Genomic DNA, 27,418 nt, shown 5'->3' on the forward strand with positions numbered 1-27,418 from the left:
CAGTTTACTCATGTCTGACTTTCAACACCTGCATCCAAATGGTTATATTTCTGTCGTCTGATATGTCCGACATCTCTGTGACACACTTTATTCAGCTCATACTGTGGTACCACTAACAGTAATTTGTCAAGCATCCTTACTCCGCTCGTCACTCTCATGACTCCAATTACTCCAAATTTCTTACGAGCACGAGAGCCGGTTTCTCACATGACTCAAGTGGTTTATTTTCAGGACAACAAACTGATTTAACTCACTACAAATGCATTTATTTTGCACTTAAATCAACTGCTTGAATTATACGATACACTGATTGAACGTATTCACACACACTGACATGCATTGTAACTGCATTCTGTAATCAAAATAACATGAAGACTTGTTTTACTACAAATAAAGCCCATAATTGCACACAATGAACAACATCAAGCTTCACTCATCAATAAAAAAGTGTTCTGCCCTTCATTTCGGAACTGTTTTCATTACATTTTGTTTCATGTGTTACCCTTTGTGGTTAAATGCTTATTTCCATTCTGAATCATTTATAAAACTACAGAATGTGAAATTAAGTCTAAAAACTTTGATTGTGCTTCCAGCAGGGTAGGCAAGGGCAACATTGTAGGAAAGGGTTTTTCCTCTTGTACCGTATGGCCTTCTTCATGTTAACATTGAAGTTTTCAATATATTCCTCAGTTTTGCACACATTAGACTCAATGTTGTTCAGAGTGGATCCCTGCTCCTCCACTAGCATGGCCATGTCCATGAACAGTGTATGAATCGTCTTCATCCTGGCCTCCAACTCCACCAGCTCCTTGTGTCTGCCTTTGATTTCGCACAAGGCAAAGCGGGTTGAGCGCATGCCTCCTGTCTGAAGGCTATGGGACAGCTCTGTCCAGCCTTCACCACCTTTTTCCACTAGCTCATCCAGCTGCTTGTCACTGATTTCTGTCCCCAAGATGGAGGCCTGCCTCTGGATCCTCCCCCTACATATGGTCTTCTGCATCTCCTCTGCCTTTCTATACTCATTCATGGCAGCCTGGAGGTCACGGCTCAGTGTCTCGTATTGAACCCTGGCAATCCGACTAACAGCAGAGCTGTGACCTTCTTTCTCCTCCAGCTGGGTGCTCTTTTGACCCAGGGCCTGCAGATGCGCATATAGAGTTTCTGCGAGTTGCTGGATTTCTCTGGCCATGGAGTCGGAGTCTTTTTTAAGAAGGGTGAGGCAGTTCACTGAGGTGCTATAGCGTTCATTGTGTGCACGCATGCGCTCCACCTTTGAGCGGAGCACGGAGATCTCCTTGCGTCTTGAGTGGACCTCCGCCAGGATTTCATCAATAGCCGGGGAGTTCTCAAATGTTACTGCCTGTTGATACAGTGTCACCTTGTCTACGTCATACTCAGGCCCAAACAACTCAGGCCCGTCATCCTCATGCTCCTCATGAATGGTCTGCAGTCTCTCCAGCATGTCCCGCATTCTGCCTGAGAGATCAGTGTAAAATAAATTATTGGGCACTTTACTCATCACTTGTCAGATTCTGATTTACTATTCTGTTAAAAATATAAGCAAGTTCTCATAAAATACATAAAACTGACACCACAAAATTAGATTAATATACATTCACTAAATATGTTTGTAGGTACCCTCATTATGGTTTAACACTCTTCATAGTGATGAATTATTCTTACTACATGACTGATAGGATATTACACAAATTTGGGAAACTTCATGTAAAAGCTAATATTTTCCTGTTACCTAACTACTCCACAATGACTGGACAGTTTTATGTGCAACTGCAGATCTATTCTCTAAACACTGACAGCAGTCACAGATCAGCAACACACAGGAATGTTCTTTATTTAAACCAGGAACAAGGAAGACAACAGCTTACTGAGAAAAGCAGACTTAAGTTTATGCAAGAGTTTAGAGATGTGTCATGAGTTTATCGTAATACTTGTATCTATGTGGGTATTTACATTTTGCTTGTCTAACGCAATCAGAAACGTAGACCACTTATTTTTTTCCGATACGGCCTCAACCTCTTCATGGAAATGCTATTTCCTCATTTCATGTTGGTAAAAAAATCATGAAACCAATTAAAATGTTGTCACTATATATGATAAAACACATCATTTGTTTAATCAATCATAGCTTTCAAAGTTTCCATTAGAACAGACCACTAATTGATTTGTTAGGACGGTCAATTATCCACCTGTCTCCAGGTGCTTTCACTTTTCCTAAGAAAAAAACAACTCAGATATGATTAAACTCTCAAAGTAAAATGTCCTACCTTTTGTGATGGACTCCCAAAATGTAAAAAGACTAGTAAATCCTTTCAATGTGTCTCATTTCATCTACTTGGTTTAGAAGCATCGTTGTGTTCTGATGAAGGAAGTTGGCTGTGTGCTCTGTTTAGAAAATACCACACCTTCCCAGGTGACACACACGGTACGTCCCACTGCATCACATGTTACCTTCTTTAAGAAAGATCAAATTTTTTCCGTTCAATCTCTGTTCAAGAACTGAGCCCCTCGAGTTTTAAAGAGGAAATAAGAATTTTACTTGGTCACTGGATAAAATGAAAAACGATATTTGTTGAGTGGTGACACCTGTGCATACCTGTGTCTCTGAGCGAAGTTGTAGGTGAGGAAACCCTGAATGGTTCAAGAGGCCCAGAGGCAGACGGATAACCATGAACATGCCAGGAATTATAGGTTATTATTGTCAGAACCTATGTTCTATGTCTGCCGGAGTGAGAATGTGAATCAAGACAAAATATGTTCATTTTCCAAATATTAAATCTAATCAAATCACCGTTTTATGTGCTGATGTGGATTTTATGTGGAAACAAGAACACATCCAGACCCATGCTATAGTTTACTATGTATTCAAGTTATATAAAATACACAACTAGACAGCAAAAAAAGGGTATTACAATACAAAGTCATAAAAATTTATTAACAGATTCATTAACAGATTAGTGAGTTCTGGATCTAGACTGACCACAGATCCTAATCAAAGTGTTTGGCCTCTGGTGCCCTTCGAATAGGAAGCGAACAAGAAATAATAATGGGAAATTAGGAAAGTGTGGTCAAACTTGAGAGACTGGAACATACCAGGAATATTGCACAAACAATGCACAGCGTCAAGAGAAGTCTAGGAGGTTATTATGCACCAAAGAAGATTACATTTAGCTAAGTTGCCTGTATTTATTATTATTGATTATTTGTGAGTCACAAAGGTAAAGGCTTCATGAACGATTGCACATATTAATCCTTAAACCACCTATTAATATAATTTGACTTCTAACATGATCCCATTAGAAGTTGTAGGCCACAGATTCGTATTTTAAACTCTGGAAACAGTTTAGATTATGTCAGTGGGTCATAATTCATATCTGTTTTGTAGTCTAACAGGTCATGGCACTGAAAGAAACACCCGGAAGATTTACATGGTTAGTTTAAACAGGTTCTACTAATTTTTTTCAGCATGTTACGCAATATCACCTCTGACTATCAACACCATTAAGTGTCACACACGAACATACAGCCTTAAGTGTCTCTGTAAAGGCTGGACATACCATAAATTAAACGTATTGCACAACATTATTTATATTTCAGTCCAGTTCGATAGGTTGTTACTGTTTGTGGTTAAATGCGTCCTTCCATATCTGAATCATCTTAAACTACAGAATTTCACGTCTAGTCAAGTCTATTGTCTCCAGCAGGGTAGGCAGGGGCAACAGTGAAGAAAAGGATTTTTCCTCTTGTACCTCTTGGCCCTAGAAATGACAACATTGGTGTTTTCGATATATTCCTCAGTTTTGCACACGTTAGCCTGGATGTTGTTCAGAGTGGATCCCTGCTCCTCCACTAGCATGGCCATGTCCATGAACAGTTCATGAATCGTCTTCATCCTGGCCTCCAAATCCACCAGCTCCCTGTGCCTGCCTTTGATCTCGCACAAGGCCCAGCGGGTCGAGCGCATGCCTTGTGTCTGAAGGCTATGGGACAGCTCTGTCCAGCCCTCACCACCTTTTTCCACTAGCTCATCCAGCTGCTTATCACTGATTTCTGTCCCCATGATGGAGGCGTGCCTCTGGATCCTCCCCCTGCATGTGATCTGCTGCATCTCCTCTGCCTTCCTGTAGTCGTGCATGGCAGCCTGGAGGTCACGGGTCAGTGTCTCGTACTGAACCCTGGCAATGCGACTAACAGCAGAGTTGTGACCTTCTTTCTCCTCCAGCTGGGTGCTCTTTTGACCCAGGGCCTGCAGACGGGCGTACAGAGCCCCTGCTTGTTCCTGGATTTCTCTGGCCATGGAGTCGGAGTTCTTTTTAAGAAGGGTGAAGCGGCGCACTGAGGTGCTAAAACGCTCGTTGTGTGCACGCATGTACTCCACCTTTAAGCGAAGCAAGTTGATCTCCTTGCGTATTGAGTGCGCCTCTTCCAGGATTTCCTCAATAGCCACCGAGGAGTTATCAAATGTTACTACCTGGGGATACAGTGTCACCTTGTCTACGTCATACTCTAGCCCAGTCAGCTCAGGCCCGTCATCCTCCTGCTCCTCATGAATGGTCTGCAGTCTCTCCAGCATGTCCCGCATCCTGCCTGAGAGATTAAATTAATTGGTTACTAAGCTAAGGTGTCATCTAGTTTTAGATCTGACTTAAATACTGTAATGTTGAAAATGAAAGTATGTTGCCATAAGATGTTGTTGCTCTTCTTAAAGTTGAAAACACTTCATCGAGATGAAACGCATTGAAAACCCGGGAAAAAATGGCGGGTTACTGTACATAGCAAACACATGATTCAACTTTATGAAACTGAATGTAAAAGCTAATATTTATGTATTATCGGACCACTTCACCTGACATTCACAGTGACTGGTCAGTTTTTATCTGCAGCTGCAGATCTGTCTCAACAATGACAACATTCACAGATCAGAGATGCACAGGAATGTCTTCTTGTAAATGGCTACAAAACAAGGAAGATACCAGAAGTTTTGACAAAATGAATGTGTAGAAACTACACAGATTCAATTACCTTAATCTGTAATGCACTTCTGTGCTATACATAGAGGTGCATTATAGATTAAAGTAATTGAATCTGTGCAGCTCTGTACATTCATTTTGTCAGTGTCATGCTATAAAAATTTTATTCCACACCTGTCGTGCATGACGGCTAATTATCTATTCAGCCTTCGCATAAAAAATCTCTTTCCTCATTCCATATAAGTTAAACACCATTTTAAATGTTGTCCATATGATAGAACACTTCATGAAGTTTCTTGAGCCATAACCTGATCGTAGCTGCCAAACTTTCCAGTACAACAGACCACTAATTGATTTTCTAGGACTGACAATCATCCACTCGTCTGCAGGTGGATTCACTTTTCCTAACTCAGTCAACCAGACATAATTAAACTTCAGATTAAAATGTTTTACCTTTTCTGATGGACTCCCAAAATGTAAAAAAAAAAAAAAAAAAAAAAAAAACTACTAAAACTAGTAGACAGCTAGTAAATCCTTTCACCGCGTCTCATTTGATTCACTCGGTTCAGATGCATCGTTTTGTTCTGCTGAAGGAAGTTGTGTCTGTGTGTCGTCTGTTCAGAATGTACCACACCTTCCCAGGTGACACACACGGGGCCGTCCCACTGCACCGCAAGATACTTTCTGTAAGGACGATGCTTTGTTTCACGTCAGTGTGTTTGCGGGAATCGCTGCTAGTTGTTTGATTAAGTAACATGACATTCAGGAGAAATAATACATCCAAAAATGAATGTGACTTAACTACTGGATAGAATAAACAGCTGTATATATGTTGAGTGTTTCAGTGACAAAAAAATATATCTTTACAAAGATATATCTATATATATACCTCTGTATATGATTCTTTTTTATATATACTTTTTTACTGGATTTATAGTTTGTATATTGCTTTTATACACTTATACACTATATTATTATATATACTTATTAATTATATATACTTTTCTATATTTTACATACACTTCATATTGTTTATACATACTGTTTATACATCGTACTTCACTTTTAATTTATTTTTTACCCTTTTGCTGACAGTAATTCCTCCCATCTCTGTCTAATGATGCTACTGGATAACAAATATCCCACGAGATAAATACTAAATTCTCTCTCTCTCTCTCTCTCTCTCTCTCTCTGTGTGTGAGAGAGTGAATTGTAGAAACAAGAAAACATTCATGCTCATTCATGTTATATTTATATTTTAATATATCTTTATACTATATACAATGCGCATAAAAGAAGAAAATGAACAGATTAGTGTAGATTAGTCCAGACTGATCATAAAACCTACTCATGCTCTCCAACCATGTAGAAAATAATAGAAAATAATGGGGAATTCCAAAAGCGTTGTTGCAACGTGAACCACACAGAATGGCATATCACTCTCAAACAAAGCATTTCATAATGTTTAAATATCCATAAAATAAAATCCAGTCAAGAACTTCTTCTAAATGGCACAGATCCCAAAGCAGCCTCTCAGCTTTACATCCACTACATCCCTTTTTTTAATGACTTGGGTCAGAAAATACAAAATAATTTGTCCGGAGTTGCTGAATTTCATTTATATGTGGTAACATTTCTGTGCTCTAACATGGCAGCTTATGGCAGCAAGACACGTATCTCACCTTTGAAATCATTTGCATCATCAGTTGTATGAAAAGGTTTCTGAAAGCCACATGAACATGAAAAATATTTTCAAATAGTCATGGGGGAATAAATGATGATTTGAGATACCCGTCTCAAACATTTCATCTAAATATTACAGACATTATTTTAATACAACTTTAAATTTCACCGAAGCATTTTTGTCCCTCAGTCTAGATCCAGCTGTTGTTTCCAGTTCTTATTTTACTTCCTGAAAAGAAGTTATTATGGAACCATGCCAATAAATACTTAGAGACAATAAGAAGCTCTCTTGCTCTGGACAGCACATTGCATGTTTTGCCATCCCTCCACCCATCTCCTTTCTCTGCAGTCATTAATCGACGCATGGGAAGCAGCTACAAAACATCTTCTTAAATGGATTGTTGTTACTATGGCGTTTGGCCTTGCCAAGTTTGACGAGGGCAAGCTGTAAGGATTCGTCGGTCTTCTGAACGTTGGTTTGAATGGCGTTCAGCATGCAGCCCTGCTCCTCCACCAGCAGGGCGATGTCCAAGAATATCTCATGGATGCCCTTGATTCGGTTCTCCAGGTCTACCAACTCCTGGTGACGTTTCTCAATCTGGAACAGCGCCGACTGCGCCGTTCTACCTTCCATCATGACGTTGTCGTTAAAGATGTTCCACTGGCCTGTTTCTATCATCTCCTCCACCTCCTCCCCCGTCACCTCACGCCCCACTATCTCCATTTGCCTCTGGATCTGGGCTTTACAGTTCTCTCGGTGGCTCATCTCGGCCTCGTTGTAGTCGAACATGACGTCGCGGAAACCGTTGCTGAGGCAGGCGTACTGGGTCCTGGCGACGCGCGTGATGGCAGAATTCGAGCCGTGTCTTTCTTCCAGCTTGTGGCCTGTGCCGTCCATGTCGTGCAAGGATCCTAGCACACGCTCAGCCCGTGACTTTATATCAGCACCGATCGCATTGGAGTCCCTTTTAATAGTGCTCATGGTGGTGGTGCCCTGCAGAATGCGGGAGTTCTGCTCGCGGAGCCTTTTGATCTCCAGGCGGATGTGCTGGATGTCTCTGTGGATGTTTTGTGACTGGGAAAAGACCTCGTCCAGGTCACCGCTGTTGTCAAACACCACGGCCTCATGGCGAAGCTCGTCCTCCAGGTCAACGTTACTAAAGGAGTCGGAGACAGTGGACTCCGCGTAGTCCATAGGCTCGACATAGTTGCTGGAGGTCTCCTGCAGGTCTACTAGTCTGTCCCTCATGTTTTGGCTGGAGAACAACAGAAGGGTAGAAATGTTAACATCACACAATGGGAACGAGGTCTCATTTAAATGAACTAGCCCCAAAACTGGAAATGTCACAGTTGGCAAAACCACAGAGCACATTCAAGACTAAAAAAAGCAAACGGGTCCAAACACACCCGGCCTCTTGTTTTATTTGTCATGCGTGTTTAAAAGTATTTTCCTTCTTCCTTCAAGTACAACCCACCAAGCACCCATCACCGGCCCAACAGGTTCTCCAAAGACAGTGCTGCTTCTCACCAAACTAGTTCTTTCAACTTGTGACTTGTCATACGCCTGCCTTTGTCCAGACTTTTAACCCAAACGGAGCATCTGATCACATTCTGTACATCAGATACGGTTATATCTTTAAAAAAAATGGCTGGTGACAGCACAAAAAGGCATTTCAACAAAGACTACGAAACCAGTTGCTTGTATCACACTCTTATCTGACACGTTTTTACTCATTTCAGCTGAGAATAATGGCCAGGATTACACAGTCCTTTATTTAAGTGGAAATCTAACGAATACTATATTTAAATTTATGATTTCTGGCATAAATATAGATTAATTCCTGCTCATCAGGTTGGAAATTCATACTTCAAGACAACTAAAATACATAACTCAGTACTCAGTATAAACACCATCTATAAATAGTAATCTTATTTTATGCTTGATCCAAAAAAATCTAGCCAGATCGTAGCACAGCCATGTTCATGATAGACCCCAGGTTAATCGTTTCATCTTTAATCTTCATTCATCATTTCACGGGAAACGACCTGAAACAATGTTTTCTCAATCTCATGCAGGCTGGTAGATACAAGGAAAGGTCCTCACCAGTTTCGCTCCGACGTCCACTCGTGTCAAACTTCGTTCGTCGATGTGAGGCAGCCGCGGATCCTCTGCACCATCCTACACTTCTGCAGAGCTCAGGGCTTCGAGCTCAACTAAGGGCCCCCGCGCATGCAGCGATCTCTGGAGCCGGAGCTTGGGGATCTGCCGCGGTTATTGTTAGGGCGATGAATTGCGCCACGCCATGAAAGTGTAATGATGTGACTTGAGGAATGAGGTCCGGCCGGTTTGGCCCTTGCGGTGACGCCGCATCTCAGGAGCGCCAGTCGTGTAGGGCGAGGTGTCAGCAGCTGGTGTTTATGAACCAAGTGAGTGCCAGTGTGAACTTGAATCCCTCTTAATTCGAGGTAGAAGTAAGCAGAACTGAACAGATGCTTTCACGGAGGTGCCTGGATCAAAGTGACAACCATTCAGCAGACACTTTCTCTCTTGCAGCTGCTGTAGAAGTTTACTTTTTTTTTTTGGCTGAGATTTGGAGTCAAAACAACCAAGCCCATGCTGAGGTGACCTGACGTCAAGGTTTTTTTTTTTTAGACACGCCCAATGGGTGAGACAGAGAGATAGAGATTAACACAAACACACCAGTGTGGTTTTACCAGTCACTACAGCACCTTATATCCGGTCATACAAATGTATTATTGTGCCAGGTGCACACAACTAAAATAAATTACACTTAAATGCTGTTGTTTTAAAACGTGGGTGAAAGTGATGCATTCATGGACTGTGCACATAGGAATACAGTTCATTAACTTTGATGGTGTAATTTGCAATACCAAATGAATCTGTAGAAATTCCTTCATTCTTCTCTGATTAATTAAAAAAAAAAAAAAAAAAAACATACATATCTATGTCACTTATATATTTTTGATTACATTAGGCACACGCCTAAAGAATAAATTGAACTGGCTTCAATCACTGGCAAAACGCAGAGCTGATGCTGAGGGACATCTGATTCTCACATGACCATACAGTATAGTCTAGTTGTCAGGTCTTTAACCCACCCTAACCCTTCTCTTGTGTGAATCTGCTTCATTAGATTCCCTTGATTCTAGTGCTTCAGTCTAAAGTGTCTGAGACATGATAAGACAGATGATAAGACATGTCTTGGTACTACTCTCTGCAGTGACCCACGGATCTCCGGCTGCTACTGGAGGCTCTGCATTTAGATGCTGGATTCAAGTGTCCCTCGGAATTTTAAACATTAAAGTTGCAAGTGGACTGGAATGCTATTGATAAAATAGAAAATACATGTACAACATCTGTAAGTGTGTGTGTGCTTGTGTGTGAGTGTGTGTGTGTGTGTGTGTGGGGGGGGGGGGGGTGCTTTTGAACACAACCATGAGAAGAACTTTTGCAGTGACGCTAAAACTGGGAGTGTCGCCTAATTTAAATTTACACTGTGAAAATATCGCTGAACGATACGTTACACTGAGGCAACGTGACATCCACGTGTTGGTCCCATGCAGAGTTTTTCTTTTTTTTTTAATCATAAAGCGGCTTCCCCTGACTGGGATTCGTCAAATTTCGGGGTTATCGAAGTTTAGCAACTCCTGAGTATTCGCAAATTCCCACCGCCCCTGAAGTCACCGTACCTCCATCAGTACCCTGCGGCGACCTCAACTTTCTTTTTGTTTCTCCCGGAGGAACTTCGCTGTGACCAGACCACCGCTGGAGAAGCAAACCGAAGCAGAACTTAGCAGTGTTTGTTTTTTTGTGTAAGTAGAAAAACTAGAATAAACAACAATGAAGCTGGCTTTAATTCGCAGCGCCTGTCTTCGGGTACACACAGCCCGCCCAGGAAGCAGCTTCGGCGGTTTGTCGCGGACGTGCCCGACCGTTGGCGTTCCCAGCGGCCGTTTGATCCTCCGAACGTCCAGCGCTACCTCCAGCGGCGGTACCAACCCTAAAATAACCGTCCGGTTTGAGAAACAGTCCCAGAATGAGGATGGGTCCGACTGCCACAACGCTGTGGGGTAAGAAATACGCGCTACGCACCATTAAATCACTATAGTTTTGTGTGATTTTAGCCCGAAAACTTAATATATAATGACGTGGTGGTGGTGGACTCTTTGATGGACGGCGTTTCCTGCCACACCGGCATTTTGGCTCTTGGCTAGCATCCAGCCCTGCACGTGTACCCCGATCATAAATCGTCTTGCAGCCAGCTGATGTAACCTCCCTCAGTTGTTGCCAAACACGCGATGCTAAAAAATTCGCAGAAAACATAGCTAAAACACACGGGAATTAAACTTTACTGTAACGTTATCATACATTATGCAACACCACTTGTGTATTTGCAAATTTGGATACGATTTAATTATATGTGCTATATATACAATTTACATAATGTTGTTTTTTTATGTTTAAAATTATGTATTTTGTTTGTGTAAACAGAATAAATTCGATTGGGCTGATAGTTGGATAGACGTGGGCATTTATAGTTAATGTTTACATTCTGACCGGATATAGGTCAGTGTGTTACCATATAGGCTCCTCCCACCTGAGTGCACATGCGCAGTAGTGACACATGTACACAACTCCTACACGCTCTTATTTACATACATAAAGCTCAGTTTCCACGCTTCCAGGACTTCAGGTGGTGATATACCATGAACTGCACACTTAATGACTTATTTAAAAAAAAAAAAAAATATATATATATATATATATATATATATATAAAACACACCAGGAAGGCCCAGTATTTTAAAGAAGTGTTTCATCCTTTCCTCCTATTAGTCCACAAACACTGTGTTAACCGTTGCGTCTTTCATGTGATCGACTTCTTCGTTGGAAGTGCCTTCACCCGAATGTTTTCTCTCACAGCGAAGTGGTTCAGAGCACCAAGGAGGCAGTGGCAGCTCTGCAGAGTGGAAATCCAGGCATCCAGCCTTTGTTGGCCATCCTACAGGTATTGCAATAAAATAAAAGTACCCAGAGTCGAACCAATATAATTTTCGGAGCAGCTTGACTTGATGTATTCTCACACCGCTGAGCAAAAAAATGATTTAAAGCCAATATACTTTAACTGACAGAGAGGGGCTTGTGCTTGAAGTGACCTGTTGTACCTTAATTCACCTTTGACCTGAGGGGATATTTGCTTTTTCTGAAGCCACTGAGCATTCCTGTGTTATCAGGTCTCCGCGTTATTTTCCTCAACCTCGTTCTTATTTTATCTCAAAGGCAGGTGAAGATGACAGCGCGTTGGAAATCAATAAGAAAATGGCAAGAAAGGTAATTCCCTCGGTTCCTCTTCGTTTATGACAAATTTACAAAATAAAGCTACAAAATGAATCAAAAGCTTCATCCTCTATTTGTGTGTGTGTGTGTTTGCAGATTGGCTTGAACGTGACTCAGATTTGTCTGGCAAAGGAGTGCAGTGAAGATGAAGTAAGTGCCACTGACTCACCGATTAGGTTAATGCCCCTCTTTCATTTTACAAGTCACTACATGATTTGTGCTGTGTGTTTTTTTTTTTTCTTTACACCTCATGGTATTTGTCGGCATTATGCAACTGAGACTGGGGGGAACCCTCTCAGCCATGGCCCTCTTCGCTCAACAGGAGCTCGCCACTTGATCCATACAGGAGGAAGAAGGAATTCCCGGGAATAGCTCAGGCATTTGACCTGACAGTGATTTACAGTCCCTGGCCTTATACGAACTTTGTTGCTCCACTGAGCTACTGCACCACTTTCACCCTCTTTTCCACTCTGTACTCGCCTTCTCTTGTATCACGTTTCTCAGGGGTTTCCTCATTCCTTCCCTGCCCAGTCAGTCAGCAGCACTGGCCTGTTAAATTGAGATCTGAGCATGTTCAACGTACTTTTTTTCTGCAAGTTTTCCAAATGTGCGTGTTGTCTTTTCGCGGTCATGTAGATTGTGGAGGAGTTGCTGAAGCTGAATGACGACCCCAGGGTGCACGGCGTCTACCTCCACCTCCCTCCGGCTTCCCTCACCGGCCGAGTGCTCAACACACTCAAACCTGAGAAGGACGTGGACGGGTAAGAACCTGCAGAGGCTGTTGGCTGCAAGGGACATCTTCCCAAAGCACATCCCAGAGACTGATTGAAGCCTTATACTTATTGTACTTAAGTAAACTCTGAATAATCTTAACATATTTTTTAAGTTGCAGCTGAAAGAATAAGGATAAAATGCAGTGTTGCTTTCTGCCTAAATATTTTTTAATTCCTCAAATTTAGTTTTCCATGTTGGCTGCTGGTCGTCTGATAGCAACACCACTCCTTTTATGTACACACGCTAGATTGGGAAACCCTGGTTTGACGTAGCTAGCCGAGTTGATAACTACTGTCGTGACTGTGGTTGTCGTTAGGCTGAAAGAAACCAGATAACAAAACATACCCTTTTGAACGTCCTTCATAGCATAGCCCCCAGGTAGAGGAATGTACAGTGTATCAGTGGTGCGTTTTCCTCTGTACTAACAAAGACGGTGTGACAAATTTGAACTAAATCAGAAAGGGCTGCACAGAATTAAGGCTTAAATGAAGAGTGCATGTCTTCAGCAAACAAGTGAATGAGAAAATTAGCAAGGCACCCTTCGTAATCATCACAAATTGACGAGAACCGGTTTATCTGGGGGCAAATTATCCAAAGCAAATTCATAAAAAATAGTTAAGATCCCATAAACTAAAAAAAAAAAACTAAAAAAAAAGTTTGTCATGTGTGATTTATATGTATGCAGTGTTAGGTTACCCAGCATTTTGTTTCTAGCTTCCAGGGAGTTAAAAAACACATTAATTTTGATGTATTTTCTATCTGTTTTAATTTTTTCACAGGATGTCAGATTTGAATATGGGCCGTCTGGTACGAGGAGACCTGAGCAGAGGCTTTGTGCCGCCGTTCGCCTGCGCTGTTTTGGATCTGCTGGGGAAACACGGTGAGAATTCGGTGTCCAGTAGTGACAAAACCATACGACTGTTGTGCAAGTAAACTAACAAATGACATATTACGTCTAAACAGACACAAGTCACAACTGATATGTCGGTATCCTTGAAACAACTGACGAGAGATTGCATTTTTACATGACACTTGATCGTTTAAACATTTCTACAGATGCTCATTTGGAAGGGAAAACTGTGTTGCTTGTTGGGGGAGAAGGACCCCATCAGCTGGCCCTTCAGTGCATCATCGAAAGAAGCGGGATGGTAGCTCTGAAGAGTCGTTGGAACTCCCAGGACCTACAGAGACAGGTGTGTCTTGTAGAATGTCCTTTTGTTAGTGTTTTCATTAAAAAAAAAAAAAAGATAAATCTCCAGTGCTATATGTAATTCCTGTAGCGTCCCTATGTATAAGCTTGTTACGTATTATTTTTAAATTATTATAGTGTGTGTAATGTCAGCGACCGACCACATGGGGTCAGTGTCTACTATTTAAAATACAATGTCACATAATATGGTAAGTTGAGGATTTAGCCGACTGAAAAGACATTATATACGACTCATAAAACTCATAAAAATAATCAAACTCTTTTTTTTTTTTCTAGGTGATGCAGGCTGATGCTTTGGTCTTGTTGGGTACAAGCAACGTGGACCTTCCGCCCTCCTGGGTTCGACCGGGGGCCGCTGTCATTTGCTGTGAGCAAACCCTGGACACAGGTATTACTTGTTATATTAAATCTCTATTGGACTGAGCTATGGTGGAAACAGTCACTGTCATTACACTCTGCTTGGATTTTAAACACTTGAGCTAAAAATCTTCATCTTTGCTGGTGGCCTTTCAGAGACGTTAAATTAAATTATAGCTGTCACTTTCAGTTTATTGTGTCCGTGAACAATGTCTTTGTATTCTGTCCAAATTTACCAATTAAAATGTTTTTCCTTTTTAGACAAACATGCCACTGGCTTGTCCTCCAAGACTGGGTTAGGATACCTCACTGCAGCTTACAGGACACAGGTCTGTCTCTTTGTTTGCACCTCCGTTCTTTTGTTTTTTCTTTGACTTCCTACCTCGATCGTTCCTCACCATCTTCTCTTCTCCTTCTCTTTTTATATATTATTATAAATTATTAGAATGTGGTGCGTAGTTGCAGTCGGTGGCTCCAGGACCAGCAGTACCGACCCTGGCGTCTGCGCGGCCTCAAACTGCAGCCCCTGACCCCTGTCCCAAGGTATTGTTCTTTGAAGGAATAGTAGGAATTTGACTACATCTAACACCAGTAGGAACCTTTTACTGTACACTTTAATGTTAAATTAACATTTACGGGTTGGTAACTGTGTAAGAGACGCGCTACAATGTTCAGTGCTCTAAGATATCTGAACGATTTGTCATCTTTTCTTTGTTTTGTCAGTGACATACAGATATCCAGAGCTCAGACGCCCAAACCGGTGGATCAGCTGGCTGAGGAGATTGGCTTGCTACCAGAAGAGCTTGAGGCCTATGGCAGGAGCAAAGCTAAGGTCCGACTCTCCCTGTTAGACCGCCTCCAGTCACAGCCCGATGGCAAATATGTACTGGTTGCTGGGTGAGTGTCGCTTACTTGTAGTTCAGTTTGTCACATGAGCAAACCCCTAGTGTCCCCGTGCAAGGGAACTAGCACAAGGGATCACTGTAGCCCTGCATGTAGATACAGGCACTGAAAAATAAATGTTCTGCAATTTCTTTGTGTCTAGTATAACTCCCACCCCACTGGGCGAAGGTAAAAGCACAGTGACCATCGGACTAGTCCAGGCGTTGTCTGCCCACCTGAAGCTCAACTCCTTCGCCTGTCTCCGACAACCTTCCCAGGGACCCACGTTTGGGGTTAAAGGTCAGCAATGAATCTTTAAAGTGACTGCACGGGCCTCGTACGGTTTCACCTCTCTGTTCTCTCGTCTTTTCTTTCGATTAGATTGCGTACACCAATCTCTTATTTTGAAGATAGCCCTTCCAAAAGTCATCGTTTATCTAAAATCCCGCTTTCAGAAAGAACAAGAGGGGTGTCTTATATCCAAATAACGCTGTTTTCAAATTGAATACGTTCAGTGGGATTTAGACGAGGCCTGGCGCCGGATCTTAGGAATGTATTAAAGTAACTGTGTGATAAGCTATCTTTGTCAGTGTGAGGCTAGTGTTTCATGCCCCGCCACATTTTCTTGAGGGGTGGAGTAGTTCACTTGGAGTCCAACGCTCAGCACTGCTCCTTTGTGTGTCCCTGTCCCGTAGTCTGCCTCTAACTATGTTACCTCCTCTTTGTGTATAGGGGGAGCTGCAGGAGGGGGATATGCCCAGGTCATTCCTATGGAGGAGGTAAGATATGCAGACAGACTCGCAGCGCTCCCTAGCAGGACTAGCGCGGGCTTCAAAGACCAAAGCCGTGCAGAGACTCCCACAGACAGACTCGCATTCATAACCCCTGGAGCTGTGACTACAAGGACTGACCATAAGTACAGAGAGAGGGAGCCGTCAGCCTAATTCTCTTATTTCTTCCGACCTCCTCCTCCTCCTCCTCCTTCTTTTCTAAAAAAATTACATGTTTTGTTTCCTTTAATTCGAGGAGCTCATGCGAAGCGTGTCATAATATTTTAACATTCAAATTCAAGCCATGGGAAAGGTTACTTTATTTGAACGCACATTTCTCATCTGATACCCCATTTAGTGGCTTCTGCCCTTTAACCCCCACTGTGAGAGGTTTGATATCCACTGGAGCCATCTACTCCCACAGTCACTGTAACAGTAAAGGCTATTGATGTCTTCTGTGTTGATTGTCTTCCCTTCAGTTCAACCTCCATTTGACTGGTGACATTCACGCAATCACAGCAGCCAATAACCTGGTGGCAGCAGCCATCGACGCCCGGATGCTCCACGAGGCAACACAGTCAGACAAGGTGAATTTGTGGTGGTTTCCTATTATCAAAAGAAAGGAAAGCATGTGTTATGGAAGTAAATCGCATCTTTAAGTGAATATTTAGAGCCTTAATTGCAAAAATTTTAATATATTTCTGTGCCATAACTTTCATATGTGTACATAAAGCATTGTTATCTAAATATCAACTAAACCAGGTCAAATTAAAAGTACTTTATTTGCATGTACATGCTAAGATGATTGTTTTCTCCTATACCTATACCACCAAGGCCCTGTTCAGTAGACTGGTTCCTTCAGTGAACGGAGTCAGAAGATTCTCACCCATCCAGATCTGCAGGCTGCAGGTAAGTCCAAAGACAGCAGTGTCAGAACCCCTGATGAATTGTTTTGTGCAAAAACAGATGCCTACATCCAGTAGGGGGCCTCAGCGAGCCTATCTTAAATTTCCCCTCTTGTCCTCCTCCATGGCCTCCTCTCCAAATATTTGTTGATGCCTAATGAGACTGCCGTCCGTCTATATGAGTTTATGTAGTGTGGATGACGACTGCCCAATATGCAGTTCTAACCGAGAAAATAAACGTGACGGTGGGGGAAAGTAAATCACCTCAGTGTTCGTCTGTCCCGTTGTACAAAAGTCTGCAGGATAAGAAGTTAAAAGGACTGTAAAATATTTATCGGTCTTAATGGATGGAGTGAGCGATAAAGAGTTTAAAGCAAAGCACTCCCGCTGAACCTTCTGAACCTTGAGGAAAGCTTTGTAAGCAGCTAAAAACAAAGCCAAAAATTCACTTTAATTCGTATTCTCTCTTTCATTCCAGCGTCTTGGCATCGCCAAAACGGATCCTGCGTCGCTCACGCCGCAAGAAGTCAGCAGCTTTGTACGTCTTGATCTCGACCCTTCGAAGATCACCTGGCAGAGAGGTATCTCCGTGCGAATTCTTTGTGTCTGGTTGAAACTTTCCACTCGGCCTGGTTGACCAACACAGACGGAGATAGAGTGACAAGCTGTGACTAGTGGCTGTCTGGGACAAGCTTACATTAGCGTCATATCCGTCTACTTCAGAGATGTTTTGCAAAAAATAATACGAGTCCATGCAGACGTTCTGCAGACAGTCCAGTCTGAGCTTCAGCAAGCCCCGGGTATTAATCTCTTCAAAATCAATATCATGACTATCACACAGATCTCATTATCATCAAACATGTTTGGACATTCTCGAGGAATGTCACATGAATGCTTGAAATGCAGTATTTTCCTTTTTTGATATAGTGAATTATACAATTACTGCATATTAAATTAATACGGCTAATGTCAAAGCGCCGCGGTCATCAGTCACAAGATAATAAATGGATGGATGTGTGAGCTGTGGGGGGGAGAAAAAGGCTGCTGCAGCCATAGCCATGTTGGTTTAAAGTTGTCAGAGAGAACAAGCAGCCGGGTGCTGCTATGAATGATGTGGTATTTACTCCAGCGGGCTCCGGAGATCACGCTTAAAGGGACCAACCCTGGAGATTAAAAACGGATTTACCACCTTTTGGGGGCTGTGTGTTCACGAAACAAACCATGTTTCCAATTTCATTACACCAAAACCAACACGAGGATGTTTGACTTATATAGTTTAGCAGCTGGTTGTAGCAAAAGCAAAGACACAGAGCTGACAGTCTGCAGCCACATTATCTGGGGTTAGTGCCGAGTGAAGGAACCTTAAGTGGTAAATGCTCGCAACGTGTCAGCACTTACAGAACACACGGCAAACGGGAGATCATAATCTCCCTTCTCGTCGCTTTTTCATTTCCATCGCCGGCGTTTGCGAGCTCGTGGACGCACAAGTTTTGTCTGCCAGCTTCGGGCTGCGAACACATAAATCTCCTCCGGCGGCTCAGATTCAATTATGGTGCTTTTCACGCTCCGTGTTTCAGATTTCATGACAAGTTTTCTCTTGAAATTAACGTGTGTTTTTCAACCCTCCGCCACTTTTTCAGTCGTTGATACAAATGACCGTTTCTTGAGGAAGATCACAGTGGGACAGGCGAGCACGGAAAAAGGGCAGAGCAGAGAGGTATGGAGCGTTCACAATCTTGAAAACTTTCTATGTTTTTTCACCCCCTGGTTTGGTTTTCGTGAGAATATAAAAGAAAATTTTGAGCATAATATTTAATTGTAAAATAAGTTCAATTCCAGCTTTTCTGGTGGGTGTCATTCACATGGGTTCAATATTATTGTTATTAATGTAGCATCAAATGCCTGCGGTTTAGCGTATCCGTGACTGAAAGCGTTCTCATGCACACACACACACACATTTCCTCCCACATACCATCCTCCCGCCCATGATATAGCCCAGATGTAGTTCACCCATATATCTGTGGTAATGACGGCCAAATGAAATCCTGTAAATAAACACTTCACGTCAATGGGAAGCTCGCAGGCCTAAGTGAAAGCAAATGTTTAGAGAAGGACAAATACGACCCACCCTTGCACATACACACACCTGGAGTAGCCTCGGCATATGCTTATATTTACCGCCACCATCCATTCTGTTTCTCTTTCATTCCCCCCCCCCACCCCCCACCCCCACCCGCCCCGCCCTCCACCTTCCTCCAGTGCTGGATACACTATAGCCCCTCAGGGTATTATCGCTGGGAGTGGGGAAAAAAAAAATAAAATGTTGTGTTCCTTGGTGGATTGATGTGGTTTAAGTTATGTTGTGTTTTTTTGATAAATGGAATGGAGACTTCTCTTGGTTTTCCACACTCTTTCCCTTGCTCCCTTTTCCTCCGGTCGTTCGCTACATGTTTTTTCTGTTAGTTTGACATAAATCAACAGAGAAAGTCACATCGCACTGAGTTAAACACAATCATAGTTCAAATAATCGCTCCCAGCCTAGGCCGTGTTCGTAAAAGAGTTACAGTCTCTTCACCCAGTGATTAAACCCAGCAACCGATGTCTGAGGGAAGATGAAATTTAATTTTTTTTTTTTTTTGGTTTCCTGAGTCTGAGACACTTGTATTTTATTATAAAAGTGTAATCTTATTGCTCGTAGCTTAGTCTTGCACTTGACTGGTGAGCTGTGAATCTCCTGATCCACTATCCACTAATCATCAGCCACTGCACCTACATGTTTAATTCCTTTACTCTGTGGTTTACTTTGTGTTTTTTTATTTATTTTTTCCGTCACACTCCAGACTGGCTTTGACATTGCAGTGGCCAGCGAGATCATGGCCATCCTGGCTCTGGCAGACGGCCTGGAGGACATGAGAAACAGACTGGCTCGCATGGTGGTGGGGACCAGCCGCTCCGGACGGCCCGTCACTGCAGAAGATCTAGTGCGTAATTAGCCTTTGAGTTTCACAGATTATCAGTTACAACATCTCAGGACTTGAGACCGAATATTTCAGAGTCAGTTTCATCTATCGAGGCGTGAAACTGTGTGGAACTGTCTTAATGGATGCAGGTGAAAATCCTCAGTCCCAATTATCAATGAAATTAGGGCAACTTAATTCAGGAATGTACATTAAAGATGAAAATGTCGACTCATATCACTCATATTAAAAAAACAAAATGAAATAAGCTAATAATATTTATTGTGCAGTACAGTTTTGCTGCTTGATGACGTTTAAACTTGGTGTAACCCGTGATTAAGTCCTTGTCGGGTCAAGTTTCCCGTATATCACTGTGCTGTCAAAGAGGATCCCCTGTCAAGTTACATTAGTCTTTCTGATTTGCCAGGATACAAAAACCACCACCACAAACTTAAAGCCAGCTCAGTGAGAAAGTCAGTTAATGTTCCCAGACTGCTGACACAGCATGTTTTGGACAGCTCCAGTAACAAAGCATAAGGGACAGAAACTTGTAAATGGACTCTAGTGCTATTTGTGATCAATAGTTTATGTCTATTTGACCATTCTTCACATCCATTATTTGCATTAGTGAGGTTCATTAGTGAGTCTGCTCTTTTACCAACCACCGCTCTGCTTTCTGTTTCATTTTTTTTTTCTGTCAGGGTGTGAGCGGAGCGCTGGCGGTGCTAATGAAAGACGCCATCAAGCCCACACTGATGCAGACCCTTGAGGTGAGACACTGACATAACCTCACTTAAATGGTCGTTATCTCGCTCGGCCGAGCGTCTTCTGGTAAATATACAGCTGAATTAAGAGGTTTCCTCTGCTGCTGGAGAAAATAAAGAAGGAGAAAGACTGTTCCTCTGAGAGCTTTTAAGAAAGGATGATGGATTGACTTTTTCCTCCCGTGGCTCTTTACCTTAATGGGAGTTTAGCTCCGTGCAGTGGACAGGTGGAGCTCTCAGCCAGAAGAGCCACCCGATCCGGTTTCATGCAGCTGTGCTGGGGAAACAGTTTGATCTGGGTGTGACGACATATACCGTAACTCTGCCTTTCTTGACATCTGGACTTCATTAGGAGAACACCCAATATTAGTGAAGAGAGCTCAAAATAATCTATTAGCTTATTGAGCAAAAAAAAATAAATTTGTTCCAGCTTATCAAGTTTTTGGGTTTGGTTGGACATTAATAATGAAAATATAATATTTCTTCCGAACATTTACATCATCTTTTTTTTTTTTTTATTATATACATTTTTACTATTACAACCTTTATTTAACCAACACTCACTAAGACAGACAGCTGCACAAAAAAAACACTTGACAAATATTCATCAGACATCATCAATAACGGGGATCAAACAGGAGCAACATGAATCAGTCAAAGCATCAGGAGCCAGAGGTGCATTTAAAATGACTTTGATGAATTAATGTAGTCAGACTGGCAGATGGAGAAGCCTACTTGTTTAGATCGACATGTATCTGTATGCATAGGACATGACAGTAGTGCCCAATACTTCGGACTTCGGAGTGTCAAACATACGGCCAGCAGGCCAAAACCGGCCTTGCCAGAGGGTCCAATCTGGCCCACGGGATGAATTTGTGAGTGTGAAAAGTAAAAGACACTAAGAGCATTTTTTTCCCAATAAAATTGGCATCTATTTGAAATGTATCCACTAAGGGTGGCGATGATCTAGTCACAGTCGCAGACATAACACACCACTGAGACCCAGAACTAAAAGGTTGGCAGCAATGCTCAGAAATTGCACTTATTTTTCTCAAGAAATTTCAGGTTGTTGATAAGGGATAGTTCATTAAACGTAAACATTGTCATTATGTACTTTTCTGCACTAAAACAAAACACCGTTATTGTAGATGTTGTACGCTGTAATGTTACTTGTCCGGCCCTCTTGAACTCAAATTGGGCCATGTGTGGTCCTTGAACTAAAATGAGTTTGACACCCCCGATGTAGAGCCTATGTCGTAGCCTGTGCTGTTGTAAGCATTTATACTTGTGTCTCTTTCTTTAATTACGCAGCTAAAATTGCAGCTCGCCAGCTGCACTGAGTTTCTCTGTGTCCTTTAAACAATGCTGATGGCAACTGAAAAACTGATCTAATACATTTTTAGAAGACGTCTGAGCAGATGCAGCATGCAGGAGGCAAGAGGAGGTTGAGTTTCCTGCGCTTTCTGGCCACTGAGAGAAGTGGACCAGTTTGAATCACACTTCTGGGGAGCTGCACGCCTGTCATAAAGTTGAGAACCACTGTTGTGCGATAGGTTGCGTAAGCAGAAATCTTATCCTTCAGGCTTCTGGAGTTAAGAGTCTAAACTCTAAACCTAGACACAGATTTGATGTTGACTCTCCTCTCGGTGTAGACTTTTCTTAAGTTGACTCTGGGATCCAAAATTTGCGGCACGAGCTTCGAGTCGGATTGATTTAAGTCATTAAAGTTTACAATGAGCACAGCGTTTACAGTCATGCCTCTGATAACAGCATTTTGTTTCTCTTTTTGTCATTCATGGCTACTGTTTGTTTGTTCCCTGTTGGTGTTGAACAGAGAGCCTGATTGCATGGCTGCTGGGTGGGGATTTTTAAACACACACTGCCCCAGATTCTGTGTTTTCACGGGTGTAGACGGGAGGTGGGGTTCTCCATGCAGCGGGGATTTGGTTACGGCTCTGTTTTTTTGGAGGAAGTGTTGCGGTCCTGTTGTGTGAAACCGTTTCCTGCGTGGGTTTCCTGTGATTCTGGTCAGGGAACTGGTATCGGGGACCTGCCGGGCCTCGGCGCTCCATGAGAATTTTCCGTCGAGCTTGACCGCCTGTGGCCTCTGCGCCCTCGTCGTTTGCGATTGTGGTGAATGCGGGCGCGCTCGTGAGAATGGAGCTAGCGCATGAAGGCTGGCGTGTTTGCGTTGTAGCTCTGTGTTGTTTCAGATGGAGCAGGGTTTTAGAGGAGACGTAGCACAAGAAGAAAAGGGATGTTTTTTTTTAACCCACTCACTGTGTACGTGTCTGTTAAGCAGACCTCAGTCATTCTGTGCGTTTTTCAAAAACATCCTGTCTACGTGGAGTTTCACAGAACTCCTGTATGCATCTTTCCTGAAGGGAGGCCGTGGAGCTTTTATTGTTACGCCTGTGAGAATCGTCGTGCTTCGAAATAAAGGCTTAGAATATCTTTTTGGTTTAGCACTGTTGTGCAGCTTGTGTAGTGGACAGTTCAAGAGATGCACAAGATGAGGAAACACTGACATGATCTCCATTTTCCTGTTTTTATCCCTCTCTCTTCCTAGTCTTCACAGTCCGTCTGTTCACTGGACTTGTCACTCATTTCCACTCTCTTTCAGATACGGAAAGAGTGACAATTACAAACCGGGTTAAAGGTTCAGGGTTTGGATACGCACATGGAAATCAACGTGATATTTGACGTGTATGAACTTTCCCTTCAAACAGAGAGAAAGACATGTTATTAAACGGACAACAGCTGCAAAATTATGTTTATTCTCACGAATACGGAACCAGTACAACAAAATTTACTGCTGACTGCTGGATTCATACCACATAGGCAAGTAGACGAGTGTCAGCTTCTGTCAGATCTTTGTTGAATAGCTGATTTACTCCTCAGAGAGGAGGTTGTTTATGCAGGCCGAGGGGAGAGGTATGCAAACAAAAGCTCTGAAAATCATGCTAGGCCTTCCCATCCTTCCTTCTTCCTCTCTCTCAAGGAATTTGGTGTAACAATAGGTCAGCTGGCTTTCTCCGTATTTTTCTTGACCAGTTTTAAGTAAGTAATTTTCATGACTGCAGCAGAATGATCTTGATGAGTAGACTTTTTGGCAACTGAATTCTTTCATGCCTTCTCTCTGTCGTAGTAGTAGTTTACCATTACTTATTACTACTTCAATGATGACGCCTGCCACCGCCTCTTCAAGATGCAAAATGATGCCTTCAGGCAGCACTCTATGAATCCAGAGACATTCAGTTTACATTTTACCTTTTTAAAATACAATTAAAGTAACACACTGATGTTCAAGATGTTAACTAACCTAAACAAAAAGCGGCTCGTCACTCTTAAAATGAGATCTGAGCAAAGGTTACGATTGGTAATATTGCTTTCATACTGTCTGTGTTTCTGTTCAACGCCGGTCATGTTGTAAGTATAAACTCGGAGCAGTTGTACTTGCAGATAGAAAACCTTGCACTTGAAGTGCTCCCTTTGTTTATGTGTGTTTTAAGCCTTTAGGGAGTAATCCAAATCAGCAGGGGAAGGGAGCCTGGCCCACTGTCAGGTTGGCATGCCGGCCTCTTAACTTGCGCCTGCTGTTTAGACAAACACGCTGCCAGCTAAAGTGTATCCACACTTCAATATTTACCCTGGGAGCTTGACTGAAAGACGTCGAGTTTACTGTGAAAGAAGCGGTTAGTCGTTATTCAGACTCGGTGCGTTGCTGCGAGTTGCGCTGTTTTCTCACCTCCTCCTCCTCCTGTATGTTTGTGTGCCCCTCTTATTGTTGTAGGGTACACCAGTGTTTGTCCATGCCGGGCCCTTCGCCAACATCGCCCATGGCAACTCCTCGGTGCTGGCGGACAAGCTGGCTTTGAAGTTGGTCGGACGGGACGGCTTTGTGGGTAAGAGCGCACAGTCCTTGCATACAGATCGTACAACACAACCACAAAAGGTTCTGGGATGACAGAATCTATCTGTTGGGTCTAGGAGTCCCAGACATGCAGGCATTTAAGGTATGAGCTTCCTTAGCAGGGGAGATTAAACTATGAATTATAATTTCATTCTGGTGGTGGACCTCGGCTTGCTCCCCTGCTGCCGCAACCTTTGACCTACATCCATCTTAGTTCTGGTTCTGTTCTCCCTGCGTAGTGTGCTGCTCTTGTGTCCTGCTCCTGCGTAACTTTCAAAGAACCTGGTCGAAAAAAAAAAAAAAAACGACGAGAGGAAGGAAGCAGGTTGATAATCTTAAGAGCCTCTGGAATGCTTTAGAGTAAACCACACTAATCCCTTCAACGTCAAAGCATACTTAACTATTTCCATTTTATCTGTCTATCTATCCTGCTGCTCTCTTCTCTGTCTTCATTTACTTTGGCAGCAGAAAAATGCGTGGAATGTACATGTGCGTCTGTGGGGGTTTCCCAGGTAATGTACACGCAAAACCCTTCGAGGCTTATGTTTATGTGATCATGACGCATGTTTTGTGCGTAAACGCTTCAAGTGGTAGCAGGATATAGGTATGCAACATTTACCCAAGCTGTCATCTGTATGCCGGGGCAAATGTGGGCAGAGGGGTAGGATTTCACAACACAGAATTGTGTTTTATACCTCCACTTCATTTGTTTTCCATCTGTCAGTCTTTTTCCCTCCCTCCGCTCACATGTCTGTGTGTTTGTTACCTGACGCTCAGGTATGCCAGGAACTCAACCTCCCTCCTTCTTCTCCGCTAGCAGCTGGGATGCAGACCCCCCCCCGGCCCCACACTGTTTTCTCTGAGGATACAAACTTAATTTTCCTAGAATTCCACGTGACAATAATGTAAAGAAAGAACAATTGTTTTTCGCTTGGAAAAGGAAGTCGGGGCCTGTCATCTTCTAGACCATATATTTCACCGTCATTGAAATCCATAAGATACGCATTAATCAGCCGTGAACATTTATTGTCATTTTCGGTTATTAGTCATACGTCACTTGTGACTGAAAGCAATATCACTATACTCAAACTATAGAGTCCAACAACTAAAATAAGAAACTTTTTGTTTTCCTTATGATTTAATTCTGGTAATCATGAGCACCCATTGTCTTTGTTCTTATCAGCGTTTCCAAATTTTTAAATTAAAGGGGAACTACTGTTTTTTACAACCTGGACCTTATTTCTGGCATAAAATACGGTCGTTCACTCACCCATATAACTTTTGTGTAATTTGTGTTTCTTCGGAAGATAATCAGATCGGTGTATATACATGTAGTGGGAGTGAATGGGGCACCGAAACGCAGCCTCTAAATAACACATTATCTGCCGTGAAACTCGTTCATTTCACCAATATTTTGTTATGATACACTAGTGCTATTCCCGGTTGAGTCCAGAGTTAGCTGTTATCATCATCCGGGTTCTGTACGATAACAAAATATTGGTGAAATGAACGAGTTTTGCGGCAGATAATACGTAATTTAGAGGCTGCGTTTCGGTGCCCCAGTCACTCCCACTATATGGATATATGTGGATCTAAATATCTCCCGAAGGAATACGAATGACACAAAAGTTATATGGGTGAGTAAACGACCGTATTTTATGCTAGAAACAAGGTCCAGGTTGTAAAAAAACAGTAGTTCCCCTTTAAATTGATGAGAATCAGTGTTATTATTAATATTATTATTTATTATAAGAAGTGATAGGAATAATGAGCCAAAGCTATACTGGGCCAAATGAAGCACATGAACTTTACGTGAACTCAGAGGCTTGCGGGATTAATAATGAACTTAGTCACAGCCATGCTTCCTCACGCTCAGTATTATAGGGGTGTTGTTTAAGTCACTTTGGAATCTGGACTTTAAAAAATGGAGAAACATTTAATGTCGGGGGTGAGAGGAGTGGAATTCCACATTCCAGATGTGTGTGGGTGTGTGTGATTTCTGTATCATTAAGCGTCTGGATTTCTGAACGCAGATAACTCCCCTTGATACTGACAATACTGTGAGATTTCCCTAAATCAGAGACAAAAATCTTTCGGTTTGCGCTTGTAGATAAATAGCCGCTGAGAAGGGATGAGCGAATTAAACATTTTAAACCCTTTTAACCCCCACAGTGTTTTTGAATTGAGTTGGGTTGGGTACTTTTAAACTTCCCATATACAGTCACTGCTTTGACTCTTATTTTAATAAACTCAATTGGATTCGGAAGACAGAGTAGGCCGCATTCAGACCTGGTATTAACGCGCCTCGCGGGTGATCCAGTGTCCAGTTTTAATCACATATGTTCACATCTGGCGTTACAGTGCCTCTGAAGCCACCTTGTGATATTCAGTCTCAGCCAAAAAAAACCCATCAACATCAGCTGGGGTGCATTAGAATAGTATGCAAACTATAAACTATATCATAATATCATGACTATGACCACCTCTGTTTTTGTGTGTGCGAGCCAGCGTGGGGATATGATACAAATTGCATAATGGGCCGTGAAGCAAACCTGAGAAAAGCAACCAAATAACCGTGGCATTTTAAAGACAACTAGAAAAAAAAAATGGGAAAAAAATCTGTAACAAAAACACTTGTATGTTGAAGCTTTAACTATAACATGGCTTATTGTGGAAAACTCAGATGACAGGGCATAGATGGTCGTGTTGATTTAGCCTTCTTTGCTGCAGTCGTGTTGGTGTTTTCATTGGCAGAGCCGCTGATACGAATGCTTTGACAGGTAGTACCATCGTCCATATCTATCTCTCTCTTGGGCCCCGTTCACAACAACGCCGACCTCTCGTTACCCTCCAGCT

At 42.5% G+C, this 27,418-nt stretch overlaps 3 protein-coding genes across 3 annotated transcripts in view; 1 reads left to right on the top strand and 2 right to left on the bottom strand.

The window, feature by feature from the left end:
* On the bottom strand, window positions 1–2,823 carry LOC311499607 (syntaxin-11-like). The gene is made up of 2 exons (XM_084560661.1): window positions 2,286–2,823; window positions 1–1,476 (listed from the first exon to the last, which is right to left on the bottom strand). Exon 2 carries the CDS (start codon window positions 1,469–1,471, stop codon window positions 569–571), a length of 903 nt encoding a protein of 300 aa, XP_084416787.1. The 5' UTR covers window positions 1,472–1,476; window positions 2,286–2,823; the 3' UTR covers window positions 1–568.
* Window positions 2,824–2,934: 111 nt separating this feature from the next.
* On the bottom strand, window positions 2,935–9,564 carry LOC311499424 (uncharacterized protein). Its single transcript, XM_084560374.1, has 4 exons — window positions 8,776–9,564; window positions 7,033–7,927; window positions 6,671–6,710; window positions 2,935–4,605 (listed from the first exon to the last, which is right to left on the bottom strand). Exons 2-4 carry the CDS (start codon window positions 7,918–7,920, stop codon window positions 3,707–3,709), a joined length of 1,827 nt encoding a protein of 608 aa, XP_084416500.1. The 5' UTR covers window positions 7,921–7,927; window positions 8,776–9,564; the 3' UTR covers window positions 2,935–3,706.
* Window positions 9,565–10,410: 846 nt separating this feature from the next.
* Window positions 10,411–27,418, top strand: part of mthfd1l (methylenetetrahydrofolate dehydrogenase (NADP+ dependent) 1 like) — a 33,813-nt gene continuing 16,805 nt past the window's right edge. The window contains exons 1-20 of the mRNA XM_084560520.1: window positions 10,411–10,763; window positions 11,617–11,701; window positions 11,974–12,024; window positions 12,127–12,180; window positions 12,667–12,791; window positions 13,584–13,684; window positions 13,861–13,997; window positions 14,291–14,402; window positions 14,633–14,700; window positions 14,817–14,914; window positions 15,095–15,268; window positions 15,417–15,553; window positions 15,986–16,032; window positions 16,503–16,610; window positions 16,858–16,932; window positions 17,407–17,509; window positions 18,569–18,645; window positions 19,769–19,909; window positions 20,587–20,655; window positions 24,443–24,554. Coding sequence (XP_084416646.1) covers window positions 10,534–10,763; window positions 11,617–11,701; window positions 11,974–12,024; window positions 12,127–12,180; window positions 12,667–12,791; window positions 13,584–13,684; window positions 13,861–13,997; window positions 14,291–14,402; window positions 14,633–14,700; window positions 14,817–14,914; window positions 15,095–15,268; window positions 15,417–15,553; window positions 15,986–16,032; window positions 16,503–16,610; window positions 16,858–16,932; window positions 17,407–17,509; window positions 18,569–18,645; window positions 19,769–19,909; window positions 20,587–20,655; window positions 24,443–24,554 — 2,104 coding nt within the window. The 5' untranslated portion in view covers window positions 10,411–10,533. The remainder of the gene's footprint in view (window positions 10,764–11,616; window positions 11,702–11,973; window positions 12,025–12,126; window positions 12,181–12,666; window positions 12,792–13,583; window positions 13,685–13,860; window positions 13,998–14,290; window positions 14,403–14,632; window positions 14,701–14,816; window positions 14,915–15,094; window positions 15,269–15,416; window positions 15,554–15,985; window positions 16,033–16,502; window positions 16,611–16,857; window positions 16,933–17,406; window positions 17,510–18,568; window positions 18,646–19,768; window positions 19,910–20,586; window positions 20,656–24,442; window positions 24,555–27,418) is intronic.

This window comes from Chelon labrosus (assembly GCF_963514085.1).
Source record: "Chelon labrosus genome assembly, chromosome: 14".
NCBI classification, from domain to species: Eukaryota; Metazoa; Chordata; class Actinopteri; order Mugiliformes; family Mugilidae; genus Chelon; species Chelon labrosus.

Bases quoted from the DNA above. Each gene is read 5' to 3' on its own strand.
- LOC311499424 (XM_084560374.1), bottom strand. From the start codon at position 7,920: ATGAGGGACAGACTAGTAGACCTGCAGGAGACCTCCAGCAACTATGTC. The intron at 6,711-7,032 runs GTCGATTAATGA...TGTGGCTTTCAG, and splicing joins TTTGTAGCTGCTTCCCATGC to AAACCTTTTCATACAACTGA. The intron at 4,606-6,670 runs GTGAGATACGTG...TTAATCTCTCAG, and splicing joins TGATGCAAATGATTTCAAAG to GCAGGATGCGGGACATGCTG.
- LOC311499607 (XM_084560661.1), bottom strand. From the start codon at position 1,471: ATGCGGGACATGCTGGAGAGACTGCAGACCATTCATGAGGAGCATGAG.